At 48.3% G+C, this 15,487-nt stretch overlaps 1 protein-coding gene across 1 annotated transcript; it reads right to left on the bottom strand.

Moving 5' to 3' along the window:
* Positions 1-8,301: 8,301 nt before the first annotated feature.
* Positions 8,302-10,911, bottom strand: Hps6 (HPS6, biogenesis of lysosomal organelles complex 2 subunit 3). Its single transcript, NM_181432.2, has one exon. It carries the CDS (start codon positions 10,841-10,843, stop codon positions 8,414-8,416), a length of 2,430 nt encoding a protein of 809 aa, NP_852097.1. The 5' UTR covers positions 10,844-10,911; the 3' UTR covers positions 8,302-8,413.
* Between the last annotated feature and the right edge of the window lie 4,576 nt (positions 10,912-15,487).

Raw genomic sequence — 15,487 nt, 5'->3', positions numbered from 1 at the left:
GTGACAAGAGATGCTCACCAGGAGGCGCCAGTGCCTAAGAAGATACTGAAACCCTGTATGGAGGCTCCTTCCTGCGGAGACTGAAGTCCCGTGCCCTCTAGGATCTCATAAGGAGTTCCAGGCCAGCTTGGGCTACAAAGGAGATAATTCAGCGGCTAAGATTGTTGTTGCTCTTGCAGAGAACCTGAGCTGGATTTCTAGTATCCGTGTAGAGTGGCTCACAATCAATTCTAACTTCAGTTCCAGGGAATCTCAAATGCTCTTCCCACCTCGGATGGGACATTTGCACACACACACACACACACACACACACACACACACACACACACAAATAAAAAGTAATTTTTTAAGATATCTGTAACCAGACTTTTGCCTACTTTATTGGGTTATTTTTCCTACCAACCTTCTCCACGCTTCCAACCTCCCAAACACTAGGTAGGAAAGGAGAAGGTTAGAGGGGGAAAGGAGGCATCCACCTTAGACTAATTAAGAGTGTCCGAGGGGTTGGGGATTTAGCTCAGTGGTAGAGCGCTTGCTTAGCAAGCGCAAGGCCCTGGGTTCAGTTCCCAGCTCCAAAAAAAAAAAAAGAGTGTCCGATTCCTTGGAGCAGTTTGATCTTGATAGTCAGGATATCTCCAACCAGCAATCTGGCCATGCAGCAGCCTCTGGGGCGGGGCTCTGGCACCCCCCCCCCCCCAGCTGAGGCCTGAACCCAGGGCCTTGCATTTGCTAGGCAAGCACTCTACCACTGAGTTAAATCCCCAACCCCACATTTTTGTATTCTCTTAAGACTCCCAGGATTCCAAACGTAAACTGTCTTTAGATAGTAAAAGTCACACCCCTGCCAGAGTATGAGACAAATCATGGGTCAGCTGCTGTGGACATGGGTGAGCAGCCCCATATCCCACACTGGGGTTAAAATGAAAACAAAGTTATATGTTTCTAAAGAAACCAAAATTCTTAACACACACACACACACACATACACACACACACACACACACACACACACACACACACACACACACACAGAGACAGAGACAGAGGACAGAGAGAAACAGACAACAGACAGACAGAGACAGAGGACAGAGAGAAACAGACAGACAGACAGAGACAGAGGACAGAGAGAAACAGACAGACAGACAGACAGAGACAGAGGACAGAGAGAAACAGACAGACAGAGACAGAGGACAGAGCGGGGAGAGCTGGAGAGATGACTCAGCAGTTAAGAGCACTGACTGCTCTTCCAGAGGTCCTGAGTTCAATTCCCAGCAACCACATGGTGGCTCACAACCATCTGTAATGGGATCCCATGCCCTCTTCTGGTGTGTGAAGACAGCTACAGTGTACTCATATACATAAAAATAAATAAATCTTTAAAAGAAAGAAAGAAAAGAAAGAAAGGAAGAAAAAGAAAAGGAAGTAAAAACTTATGGACCGGAGAGCTGGCTCCATAGAGCATAGCTTTCTCTGCTCCTCCAGAAGTTCGGGGTTCAGTTCTCAGAACCCATGTTGCCTGGCTTATAACCTCCTGTAATCTTTTATTCGAATCTAGGCTCCAAAGGCACAAGAGACACACAATATGTGGTGCACATACACACGTGTAGATCAAACACTCACATGCATATGACAATCAGCTGTCTGTGGTGGCTCATGCTTTAAATCCCAGCACTCCAAAGACAGAGGCAGAGGGATTTCTGTGTGTTCAAAGTCATCCTGGTCTACAAAGTGAGCTACAGGACAACCAGGGCTATACAGTGAATCTCCCCATCTTGAAAAACACACACACACACACACACACACACACACACACACACACACACACGTACATACGTACATACATGCATATTTGAAAAAAGACAAAACCCCCGGAGTGGGATTGGGGAATGGCTTATCAGGTAGGGCAGCAGCTACCAAGCCTGACACTAGGAGTTGGATCCCCATGACCCACACAATGGAAGGAGAGCACTGACTTCAGCAAGTTGTTCTCTGACCTTCCTATACCTTTCTGGGTGTCCCAACACAAGCATCCACAAAATAAATAAACGTTAAAAAGAAACCTGCAAAAATCCAAACCAAAAGAAAAAAATCCCAGAACGAAACAAAAGTGGGGTACAGGCCTGACATCCTAACACTTACCAGGCAAAGGTGGGGGCGATGCTGGCGTTCATTCAAGGCCAGTCTCAGACACAAAGCAAAGTTTGAAGCTGACTGTGGCCACTTGAGACACTGTCTCAAAAAGCTAGAAACAGGGTGGCAGAGCGCTCCTGTAATCACAGAGGCAGGAAGATCTGAAGTTCAAAGTCATCCTTATCTACATAGCAAGAGCTATCTGGAAGGGAAGAGAGAGAATCAGAAAACAAAAACAGCTTTGCTGACCTCACCCCCCAGCGCCCGGGACAGTAAGTATCACACTAATTCAAACTTGAGGTAGGAACCAAGCTCTAGTGCATCTTCTGCATACCTTTTTAAAAAAAAATTATTTATTTTATGTATGTGAGTACACTGTGGCTGTCTTCAGACACCAGAAGAGGGCACTGGATCCCATTACAGATGGCTGTGAGCCACCATGTGGTTGCTGGGAATTGAATTCAGGACCTCTGGAAGAGCAGTCGGTGCTCTTAACCACTGAGCGGTCTTTCCAGCCCCTGCACACCGGTCTTAGATAAGATTTCCCTTGCTGTGAGCAGACACCATGACCAATGCAATTCTTTTTTTTTTTTTTTTTTTGGTTCTTGTTTGTTTGTTTGTTTGTTTTCTTCTCTCTCTCTTTTTTTTTTTTTTCCGGAGCTGGGGACCAAACCCAGGGCCTTGCGGTTGCTAGGCAAGCGCTCTACCACTGAGCTAAATCCCCAACCCCGACCAATGCAATTCTTACAAAGGACAACATTTAATGGGGCTGGATTACAGTTTCAGAGGTTCAGTCCATTGTCATCACAGTGGGGAGCATTGTACCAAGCAGGAAAGACTTGACACTGGAGAAGAAGCTGAGAGAGATCTGCATCTTGATTCAAAGGCAACCAGGAAGAGACTCAAAACCCACCCCCACAGTGACATACTTCCTCCAAACCAGCCCACACCTACTCCAACTAGGCCACACCTCCTAATAGTGCCACTTCCCATGGGCCAAGCATATTCAAACCACCACAGTACTATAGGACTTTTTCTTCCTTCCTTCCTTCCTTTCTTTTTTTTTTAAGGTTTACTTATTTATTTTATGTATATGAGTACACTGTTGCTGTCTTCAGACTCACCAGAAGAGGGCATCAGATCTCCATTACAGATGGCTGTGAGCCACCATGTGGTTGCTGGGAATTGAACTCAGGACCTCTGGAAGAGCAGTCAGTGCTCTTAACCGCTGAGCCATCTCTCCAGCCCCCTTCCTTTCTTTCTCTCTCTTTTTTTTTTCTTTTTTCTTTCTTTCGGAGCTGGGGACCGAACCCAGGGCCTTGCGCTTGCTAGGCAAGTGCTCTACCGCTGAGCTAAATCCCCAACCCCCCTTCCTTTCTTTCTTTTTAAATTTATTTTATTTATATGAGTACTCTGAAGCTCTCTTTGAACACACCACAAGAGGGCATTGGATCCCATTACAGATGGTTGTGAACCATCATGTGGTTGCTGGGAATTGAACTCACCATCTCTAGAAGAGCAGTTCCCTCCAGCCCACCCCTCCCCCCCCTTTTTTTTCCTGAGATAGGTTTTTTGGAAAACCTGCAGAACATGTCTTAAGAGTTGCATATCTTAGGGCCTGCATTGAATACATGTGATTGGTCTTGGAGCACTCCCAAGTTCAGTACCCAATTCCCTCTCACCCTGATGCCCCTCTCTCCTGGGCCTTCCTTGATTCAGGCTTTCTGTTCTTTCCTTCTAGAATGGGCATTTCCTTCTATCTCCTTTTCCCAAGATGATTCTTGCTTAGCTGACCCTACTACTGCCCACCCAGATCATCTATTCACTCCCTGAGACTCACCTGTATGTTTATGCCTAGATCAACCAGTTGGTCAGTCTGGCCTATGGAGAAATGGGAAGGAAGAAGGCCTTTTTCACCCAGGCACTAGGAACATGTTAGATCCTGCATCCAATGATGAGGCTACAGAATTACAGATAACTATGGTGTCAGCCTTCGAGAAACTTGAATACTAATTAGGGAGATGAGAAAAACATAACTAGGTAACCAGAACATCAAAGAAGAGCACCGGAAAGAAGACAGAAGGAAGGAGGCAGGGCCAGACCTGAAGGAAGGCAGATGTCAGTCAGGACACTGGCTTTTAAACTGAATATTAAAGTAATGGGTGGGGCTCCATCAGATTTGTTTGTTTAACTTTCTGGGTTATTAAGGTGTGGTGGTACACATCATTAAATCCCAGAACTCAGGAGGCAGAGGCGGATAGATCTCTGTGAATTTCAGGCCAGCCTGGTCTACATTGTGAGTTCCAGGATAGCCAGAGATATGTACAGAGATGCCATTTGCAAGAAAAAGATTAACTGTGAGGAGACAGAGCTACCAATAAACTCAATGACTATTAGACATGTGGTCTAACCCATGCCAAAGGACATGTGTCCTACTTTTTTTTATTTTATTTTTTAAAGGTTTATTTATTTATGTATGTATGTGTGTACACTGTAAGCTGTCTTCAGACACACCAGAAGAGGGCATTGGATCCCATTACAGATGGTTGAGAGCCACCATGTAGTGGCTGGGAATTGAACTCAGGACCTCTGGAAGAGCAGTCAGTGCTCTTAACCACTGAGCCATCTCTCCAGCCCGTGTCTTACTTTCCTATTACTGGGATAAGACACCATGACCAACTTATAAAATGAAAGCATTTAATTTGGGACGCAGAGTTCCACAGGGTTAGAGTCAATGACTTCCACAATGGGGAGCAGGCAGCCGGCAGCTATGCCATGGAGGAGTAGCTGAGAGCTTACATCCTGACCCACAGGCACTTGGATACTGCTCTGTGAGCCCTCTTACATACGCCACCAAAACACAGTGGACATTCACGTCTCTGGAATGCTCTTAGAGTCTTGAAATGCAGCTTGGATCACTTGCGTGGCTCACATTGGAGGTAGTAAGGGTGAATATAGCCAAGTGTCCGGCCCATAACAGTAGGTAGACATTTGTTTAGTGTGGTGGTGGTGGATGCCTTTAATTCCAGTACTCAGGAGGCAGAGGCAGGAGGGTCTCTGTGAGTTTGAGACCATCCTGGTCAACAAAGAGAGTTTCAGGATAGCCAGGGGTAGCCAGGGTTTTTGTTTGTCTCTAAAATAAATAAAAAACAACAAACAAAGGGCTGAAGAGATGGCTCAGCGGTTAAGAGCACTGACTGCTCTTCCAGAGGTCCTGATTTCAATTCCCAGCAACCACATGGTGGCTTGCAACCATCTGTAATGGAATCTGATGCCCTCTTCTGGTGTGTCTGAATACAGCTACAGTGTACTCATATATATTAAATAAATAAATCTTAAAAAAAAAAAGACCAAAACACCAAAACCAAAAAGTAACCAAAGAGGTAAAAACTCACATCTAAAGCTGTCTACTGCCTTCAAAGGAAGCCACATGCATAGAAACCTTACTATTGGGTAGAATTTCAAGTCATATAACTCTAAGGAAAAAGTTGGCTTGTATGTCCCTTACGGCCAACAAGTATAATTCGTTTTTTTCCAGGCACAGGAGGAGGCCCGAGCCAAACCCAAAGACTTGAAGGAGATTATAACTCAGTACAGTCATAAGCAAGGAGCAGCTGCCCACTGAGGAGATAGAATGGAACCCTTGCCAGACTAGGAAAAGTCTGCTATGGAAACCGAGGGAACTGTTCCTACTCCTGGGAAAAATAGTGTAAAGTCCAGTAGCTTGATTCTAGGTGTTGGTAGATAGCCTGGCTTTCAGGTCAGGACAAGAGCCGTCCAGCCTTGGATGAGGGCAAAGTATGATCCTAAGACTCTACGAAGGGGGGCTGGAGAGATGGCTCAGTGGTTAAGAACACCAACTGCATTTCCAGAGGTCCTGAGTTCAAATCCCAGCAACCACATGGTGGCTCACAACCATCTGTAATGAGATCTGATGCCCTCTTCTGGTGTGTCTGAAGACGGTGACAGTGTAGTTAAATATAATAAATAAATAAATCTTTAAAAAAAAAAAAAGACTCTACGAAGGCTAAGAAACCATTTCTAAGCAGGCCATGCACATGAGCCTTGGGACCTCTGTGAGACTGAGGAACTAAGACCAACCAACCGTGGGGTTGACTCAGAGGCTCTGAGGAACTGAGAGCCTAAGTCTAATTTAGGCCCAGAGTGAGGATGAATAGGATCAAAGCTGCAGGTTCTGAGGACAAAGTTGGGCAAGGACCAGTTGGTACCTGGGAGGAGTAGCAGCCACAAGCAGGTGGGGAGGCCGCAGGTAAAAGGGATAATTTTTATTTAAGATTTATGTATGTGAGTACACTGTGGCTGTCTTCAGACACACCAGAAGAGGGCATCAGATCCCATTAGAGATAGTTGCGAGCCACCATGTGGTTGCTGGGAATTGAACTCAGGACTTCTAGAAGTGCAGTAGGTGCTCTTAACCGCTGAGCTATCAGATCCATCCCTCCAGCCCCAAGATAACCTTTTTTGTGCACCCCGTAAAGGTTGTCTTTGTATTATTCAAATGCTGATTTCTATACTGTCAGGAGTTGGAGTACAGGCTAGAGTTTGGTATTTTGGTATTTTTGGTAGTCATTGTTTTTTTTTTTTTTTTGGTTCTTTTTTTTTTTTTTTTTTTCTTCTTTTTTCCGGAGCTGGGGACCGAACCCAGGGCCTTGCACTTCCTAGGCAAGCGCTCTACCACTGAGCTAAATCCCCAGCCCCGGTAGTCATTGTTTTTATAAAGCATCACCTGTCTCAGTATTTTGTAAACATTCTTTCCAGTACCTTCTGATTGGTCAATAAAGAGCGGATCAGTCAATTATCCGAGCAGAAGAGAATGGGGGGACGGGGATTTGGGTGTTGGGGGGGTATGGGTCCTGGGGAGGGGAGAACCTCAAGGAAGGAAGGGAAGAGGCGGCCATGAGCTAGAGGGTCCAAAAGGACTCATGTTGAACACATCACCGAGGGAGTGAGCTCTCCATGAGGACAGACAGCTACAATAGAGCGAGCCAAGGAGAGACTAAATGTAAGTATCACGGCCTGTGGCTGGGATATAGATCTCTTAGAGGGTTAGAACAGCTCGGAACCGGCCCAGTTTAGGCGTGTAGTTTGTTAATAAAAATGCCAGGTCTTTGTGTTTATTATTTGGGAGCCAGAACACGTTGCAGGGGGTGGAGAAACACCTTGCGGTTAATTGGTATAGCAGACTCCCAAAAGGCTCTACTCTAAGAGGCCACTTGGGTAGAAGTGGGCAGAGACCACAGCCTCTTTAGAAGGGCCCTGTTAACGGATCCAGAAAAACAAGAACTTGGCTGCTGCTGCTATTTCTTGGCTTAGGGAGTCACTGGAAGTACGAGGCTGCCTCAAGAGCTCTGTAGTCCCTCTGTCTGAACCCCCTCCACCTCCTCAGCTGTGACTCATTACAAGTCTGGGGCTTTACTGACAACTCCCCTGTCTGTATGAACCAGGGGTTGCCCAAGAATAGCTGGGGTAGGGGCTGGAGAGATGGCTCAGTGGTCAAGAGCACTGACTGCTCTTCCAGAGGTCCTGAGTTCAAATCCCAGCAACCACATGGCTCACAACCATCTCTGATGGGGTCTGATGTCCTCTTCTGTCTGAAGATAGTGACAGTGTGCTTATATAAAATAAATAATAAATCTTTAAAAAAAAAAGAAGAATACCTGGGTTAAGTAAACATGGGCTCACCCAGAGCAGAAGAGACCCAGGAAAAGAAAGTTGCAGCTCCATGCAATTCTCTCCTTGTAGTCCTAGAGGGGCCAGAGGGACCAGCAGCACCAGGTAAGGAGCTTGTGCGGGTCCAGATGGGCCTGCACGGCTGGGCTACAGAGATGGCTCACATGTTAAACCTCTATGTTCTAGGTGACATACTTGGCCAAGATCTTTAATCTTTCTAGCCAGCTGTTTCTTCCCTCGAGGAAATGGAGACATTAAAACGTCACCAGCGGAGTTATGAGAAGCATTAAACGGGGGATTCTGTAAAGGTCAACAGGTTTCCTAGTACATAGGAAACACTCATGACTGTTGTTTTCATCACCAGAAGCGGCTCATTTATGCAAGAGACCCAGACTTAACCATTCCCTCTATGAGCTACAACCCCTAGCTGCTAAAAACTAGCACGCACCAAAACAAACAAACAAACAAACAAATCTGTGAATATATTTGCTATTTGCATGTATTTTAAAATTTGTCCCACAACAGACAGTATTGCACACACAAGTTCCACCTTCGTACTCTCCAACCCCGGGTACTCTTCGCATCTCCGTGCTCTACGAATGAACTCCCACGTCAGCTGCACCAAGCCCCTGTCCAGATGGTCCCCAGGCTTCCTGCCCTGGGTGGTCTGATGCCTGGAGAGTAGTCATAGGTCCGCGAGGTGGGGTAGGGGGTGGAGTGCCTGAATCCCATAGGATGTCCTCAAAGGTGCTTTGAACTGGGCCAGAGGACCTTCCCTGAGCCCCAGTCTGTTCTAGCAGGGCTCTGACCAAGCCCACTGTGAGAGGGGGCTCAGCCCCAGGCTCAGCCCCAGGCTCAGGGAAAGGGGTGGCTCCCGCATCGTCTGGGAGATGTGTCCTCAGTAGAAGCAGGAGCTCATCTGGAGCCACTTCTGGTGGGCACAGGCGACAGAGGAGAGGGAGGTGTGTATCAAGGCGGCGGTGCTGGGCAAACTCTGCCAGCAGCAGGTTGAAGATCTCGCTTCGAAGCAGGGGGCTGGAGGAGTCCAGGGTCAGGCCGGCCTCCAGAGCCCGTTCCCACTGTTCTTTCTTTATTAGCTGCCTCACAGCTTGTAGCACGGCTTTGGGTCGCCCGCTGCCCAGAAGCAGCTCGAGTTCTAGAGCCTCAGGTCTCTTCCCTTCCTCACCCAGCACGGACAGGGCTCGGCGATAAAGGGGCAGACTGGGACCTTCGGCGCCCCAGCCTGGACCACCCTGTTGCTGTGCCAGTTCCACAAACGGGGGAAGCCACTGAGGCTCTAGCTGGCCTAGGCACTGACACAGGAGTTCAAAGGGAGGCAGGATTCCATTGGGATGTTCCTTTCCAGCCGTTGGAGCCCTCAGGACTTTCTTCCATACATCCGGGGGCGCTTGGGACCTCAGCCTGCCACTCCTATCCGGCTGCAGTTGTAGGGCTTGGAGGGTGGCACTCCAAGCTGCTGTAGGAAGGGCTTGGAAAATGGTGTTGAATTGGGCCAGCTGGTCTCCTGTCAAGTGGGTTCTCAGCAGGCGTGCCACCTCGTGCTCTGCTAACTCCGTCCAGCCCGTCTCTTCATCATCCCCAGCCACCAGCTGGGCCTTGAGCTGTTCTATACTCCGATAATCTCGAAGTTCAGCCCTCAGGGTGGTCAATAGTGCAGATGGGGGCAGGTGGCCCTGGAGAATGGAGGCCAAGGCCTGAGGTGCCCGAAACATGCTGTTGTGTCTCAGCTCTTCCGGGGTAAGCTGGGTGCCTCGAAGACTCCGACGCTGGTAGTACCCACAGGCCTCCTCAAACACCAGATCCTTGTCCGAGGGCACCTCAAGGCCTTGGGGAGCTTCCCAACACACACAAAAGAGACCCAAGGCTGAAAGCAAACGGAGAGCTCCTCGGGTCTCTAGGTCTTCCTCATTCTTCACGCCAGGGGCTGGAGGCTCCAGGAGGTGTACTCTGTCTGTACTTAGTACCTTCCTTTCCAACAGCCGCCCACTGCTCATGTCCAGCAGTTCCAAGGTGGAGCCCAAGACACAGGCTAAGGTGCCATGAAATGTTCCCAGGGCTGCAGACCCTTGTAGACCTACAGGTGCCTCCTGCAGGAGTCCCACAGTTCGAGTACCACCATGGCACTGCACTAGGCTCACCTTACCTTTCAAGTCAAGCAACAACAAGCCCTGGGAAGATGGGGCCCAAGTGTGTACAGCCAGCGGCTCCCTGGGGGACAGGAATCCAGGAAGGCCTCGCAGCAGGGTCCGAAAGTCCCAAGTATCCCCTTGTTTGGGATTCAGGCTTTTACTGTGAGAAAGACCGAGAGATGGGGCAGCAACTATTACCTTCCCCTTGCTTGGGCTCCAGATGAGCAGAACATGGGCCACACCAGGCCAAGTGGTGGAAGTAGGCACCAGGAAGAGTTCCTTGCGGGAGGCTATCAGTCCAAAAGAGGGGCAGTGATGCAGCAGGATGTGGGTGCAGCCTAGTTTGGTGCCAGCCTCCCCGCTGGTGTCCAGGGTCTTGACGCACACACAGTGGTTGAAGGCCATTGAAAGCTGCCCTGGTTGGTCCTCAACGCCAGGCTGACGCTCCTCGCACCAAACTAGGCGGCCTCGGGTTGCTGCCACAGCCATCACGCGGGCTCCACCATCCGGACACAACTCAGTGCTCTGAAGTAGCTTCCATCCAGGCTCCATCCCCACGCCCCACACCTCTGTTAGGCCACTCTCCCATACCAATATCAGCGCGGGTCGCGCCAGCCATGGAACGAAAAAGACGTCCAGCGGCGAGGGGTCGCCCTCCGACCAGGCACGCTCCAGAGGCAGGCCCGGCCCACGCACAGCCACTAGAAGTTGGGGGGCGGGCGATCCGGGAGGTCTTAACAGTAGCAGGTGACGGCCATCAGGGCTGCAGCGGACTAGGATAGCTGGGTCCCCTGCCAACAACTCGCGGAGCCGGGCCGCGCCAGTGAAGTTGCTCAGATCCGAAAGCAGGCGCAGAGTTCCTGCACGCTTCATGACGCCTCTGGCGTAGGAGCTTGCCAAGGCCTGATCGCCCGGTGGGGCGAGGCCTGGCTGCTACTCCGTGGTACCCGGGGGAGTGTAGGGCTGACACTTCCGTCCCTGGTGTATGAGGTGAGCCAAGCCCAGGACTGAATGTCGGCTCCGCCCGGCCGGGCCCGGCCCGGCCCCGCCCCGCCCCGCCAGGCGAGGTCCGGGATCGCCCCAGGGCACGCCCCGCTAGCGCTGCACGCCATGGGAGGAGCTGCGGGAAGATCTCTGAAGGAGGAGCATCCGCAGCACCCAAGGGTCCCTGTTCTGGACTCAAGTTCCCTAGGCACTGTGAGGACGTCTCAAGGCGTCCCTTCTTTCTAAACCTTGCTCTTTCACCTTATTTGTGTTTGAGTACTGACACTGTATCAACCCTGAGCAAAAGAGCAAATCTCAACCTCCGGAAATTTAGTGGAAAAACTGTAAGGTTAACCCTCCACTCACTAAGTATGTATACCAGCCTGGCCACGAATTCACAGAGATCCACCTGTCTCTGCCTCCCAAGTGCTGTGATTAAAGGAGTTCACCACCACACCCCTGGTCTTTATACATATGTTTTAAATTTAGTTAGCACACAAAGTAATGAATCTCATTATAGCCTCCCCAGCCCCTTCCTCCGTATGCTTATTGCTGCGTGCTCCCAGGGAGGCTGGGGCTCAGCCTCAGTGTCTTTTCTCAGAAGCCGTCTGTCTACACTGTTTTGAGACAACTTCATTCACTAGGACCTCTCACCCATTAGGTTGTGCTAGCCAGCTGATGAGCCCCAGAGATCCTCTTGCTTTGGTCTTCCACACTGGGATTATAGGCTCAAACCACAATACCAAGCACTGAGGATAGAATTAGCATCTTAAGTTTTGTGGTACACACTTTATTGACTGAGTTATGGCTGGCATATTCACACATACATTATATATTATATATAATTATACTTTGTTCCTATTCATTGCCTTCCTCATTACAATTTTAAATTAAATTATATTAAATTTAGTGTGTGTGTGTCTGTCTGTCTGCGTGCGTACGAGATTATGGGGATATGCCACAACATCCATATGGAGGCCAGAGGACAACTTTAGGAGCTGGTTCTTGCCTTGTATCATTTTTGTCCTGTGGTGGTTTAAATAGGAATGGCCTCCCACAGGTTCATATATTTATTTGAATACTTAGTCATCAGGGAGCGGCACCATTTGAGAAGAATTAGGGTTAATTGTGTGTGGTCTCATTGGAGGAAGTATGTCACTGGCAGTGGGCTTTGAGATTTCGAAGCCCTATGCCAGGTCCAGGCTCTCTCTCAGCCTTGGGATGGGGATGTAGCTTTGAGCTACTGCTTCACTGTTGTATGTGTCACCATGCTCTCTGCCAGTGACAAAGTGACAAGCAAGCCCGTAACTAAATGTTTTCTTCTATAGGAGTAGCTGTGGTTGTGGTATCTCTTCATAGCAATGGCACAGTGACGGAGACAGGTGTCAAGGATCTAACTCAGGTGTTGGAACATGGTTTGCGAGGGAAACTGTGTGAGGAGCCGAGACCCTGCGAGAAACTCCAAATAAACAAGAGTCTTGTATCCTCTGTTCCTTCATAACATGGACTGTTCTTGGAAGGTGCTCCTGCACCTTTCCCAGCTGTATCGGAGAGGAATAAATTAACTTATACTATTGATTACAACTGATTATTGCTGTTTATCGGCCTCTGTGGGAAAACATGTTTTTGTCCCATGCGGCTTGTCCTTGTAAACTGTCTGATGCACTGAATAAAGTTGGCTATGGCATAAAACTTTAGTTCACCGCATCTTCAGGTTTAGCTCTCCCAGGCTCACTCTGCCAACTAGAGTGGTAAAACACAGGCCTAGCAGCATCACAGAAAGTCTGTACTCTCCCACGGAATCATTTCCTTGGCTCTTTATTAGTGCATTTTTTTTTTGAGGCAAATTCTCACTCTGTAGCCTGGTTTGTCCTTGATCCCTTGACAATCCCTCTGCCTCAGCTTCCCAAATACTGGAATTATAAGCCATTACCCCTGTCTCCCATGAACTGCCATACCCTGTTCCACAAATACTGATCAATTTGTGAGGTTCCTCTGCTTTTGGAGGGTGTTTTTAAAAGAATTTGGGGGGGGGGTTTGAAGAGATGGTTCAGCCATTGAGAACACTGTGTTTTTCAAGGGGACCTGGGTTTGGTTCCCAGTACCCTCATCAGGCAACTCACAAGTGCCTGCAACTCTAGCTACAGGAAATCAGACACAGAACTAGAAATCTTAGAGATTTACTTTAATGTGTGAATGTGTGTATGCGACATGTGTATAGCTGCTTAATGAGGCCAAAGCAGAACATCATACCCACCAGAAAAGGACATCATACCTCCCGCCCCCACAGAAGAGGACATCATAACCCCCTGGAACTGGAGTTACAGGTCAGCCATTTGAGAATGGGTGCTGGAAACTCAATTCAGGCCTTCGGAACTTAGCAGCAAGTACTCTTGACACTGAGCCATCTCCCTAACCTTGATTTTTGTTTTGTTTAAAACCTTGTTTTTAATGTATGTGCATGTCCGTGCAAATGTATGTCACATGTGTGCAGGTGCCCTTGATGCTACAGTTAGTTCGAACTGCCTGACACTGTTGTTGGGAATCCGACTCAAGTCCCCTGCAAGAAGTCTTCGTTTTGTTTTTGTTGTTTTTTTTGAGGCAGGGTTTCTCTGTGTGGCCCTGGCTGTCCTGGAGCTCATTCTGTAGACCAGGCTGGCTTCAAATTCAGAGATCTGCCTACCTCTTGTCTTCAGAGTGCTGGGGTTAAAGATGTGTGCCACCACTGTCCGACTCCCCAAGTATTCTTAACAGATGAGCCATCCCTCTAGCCTCTGAATTTTGAAACAAGTCCCTTTGTAGCTCAGGGAAAGCTTGAACTTACTTTGTAGGCTCTCTGTGCCTTTAACTCTGCATTCTCCGGACTCAGGAATCACAAGCCTGTGACATCACACACAACTTCAAAGATACGTTTATTTCCTTTTTCCTCTGAGGCATTTGACAGCTTTACTGGAAGTCCATACTGTAGTCTCTTCCTCTGTGGTTTTTCTGTTTGTTTTGCTTTGGCTTTTAGACATTATTATCCCTAGTGTTTAGTTTCCTCTTTGTCTCATCTTCCCATTCCTAGGCTATCTCCTTTTTCTTGGGTTCAGCCATTACTTCCAAGCCAATGGCTCTAATGTATTAGCTACAATCTAATAGCTGGGCTGAGTACCAATGAATGGCATCTAGCTGTCTACTAGATATTTCTGCCTGGGCATCTCACAGACATCTCGGTCCTAATGTGCCCTTAATATCATCTTCCTGCCTAAAATAGTCTTTCTTCCAGTGGCTTTTGTTGCCATAGGTCTCTGTTCATCTTTTTTTGTTTGTTTGTTTTTAAGACAAGGTTTCTCTGCCTAGTCCTGGCTGACCTGGGACTTGCCCTGTAGATCAGGCTGGCCTAGAACTCCCAGAGATCTGCCTACTTCTGCTTCAGGGCACTGGGATTAAAGGCATGCACCACCACTGCCTGGCTACCCTTGCATTTCTTGACCAAGAGTTAAAGCTTTTGAAAACTGCACCTAATCACTAAATTCAAACCATGACCTCATTTACCCTGATTACTCAAGGCATGGTTCCTTCCCTTTCTCTTTCTCTTCCCCTTCTCTTTCTCTCCCCTTGTTTTCTTTTCCTTTAAAAAAAAATGTGCATGGGTGCTTGCCTTTATCTATGTGTGCTTTGTGTGTGCCTGGTGCCTAGAGAGGCCAGAGATAGTCTGAGGATGGGAGTTACAGGCAGTTGTCCGCTGCCTCATGAGTCCTGGGCATCGAACCTGGGTCCTTGTCAAAACAGCCAATGCTCTTAATTGCTAAGTCATATCTCCAGTCTCTTCTTTTCTCTTCTCTTCTCTTCTCTTCTCTTCTCTTCTCTTCTCTTCTCTCCTCTCCTCTCCTCTCCTCTCCTCTCCTCTCCTGTCCCCTCCTTTTCCTCCTCTTCCCTCCCCTCCCCCACTGCAGATAGAGTCTCTTGCTAAGTGGTGATGGTACACATCTTTAATCCCAGCATTTGGGAGGCAGAGGCTGGAGGATCTTTGAGTTTGAGACCAGCTTGGTCTACAGAGCAAGTTTCAGGACAGCCAGGGCTACACAGAGATACTTTGTCTTGGAAAACCTAAAAAAAGATAGGGTCTCTTGTAGCACAGGCTACCCTTCATTTTGCTATAAAGGTGGAGTTAATCTTGACCCTCTGATTCTCCTAACTAGTTCCCAAGGGGTAGGATTAACAGATGTGAAGCATCATGCTTGGTTATCTACATTCTACTCTATTAGATTGCTGCTCCTCTCTCTCATCTGAGTTGGCTAATTTTTTTGTCAGCTTGACACACGAAGAATCATCTGAGAGAAGGGAACCCCAAATGAGAAAATGCTTCCATAAGATTGGGTTGTAGGCTGGTCAGAATTTAAAACAACGACAACGACAACAACAACAACAACACCTTTGCTAGAGCAGATTTAAAGCCAGTGGCTTCAGGTGTAGGGTTAGTTCGCTCGTGGTGTCTGTTGGGAGTTGTAGTTTTTGCGATGCTTCCTGGGAATCGTGGTCTGAGCCCGC

Source organism: Rattus norvegicus, chromosome 1 (genome assembly GCF_036323735.1).
Source record: "Rattus norvegicus strain BN/NHsdMcwi chromosome 1, GRCr8, whole genome shotgun sequence".
Classification (NCBI taxonomy): Eukaryota; Metazoa; Chordata; class Mammalia; order Rodentia; family Muridae; genus Rattus; species Rattus norvegicus.
The sequence above is the reverse complement of the archived record's forward strand: the minus strand, read 5'-3'. Positions and strand labels throughout refer to the sequence as shown.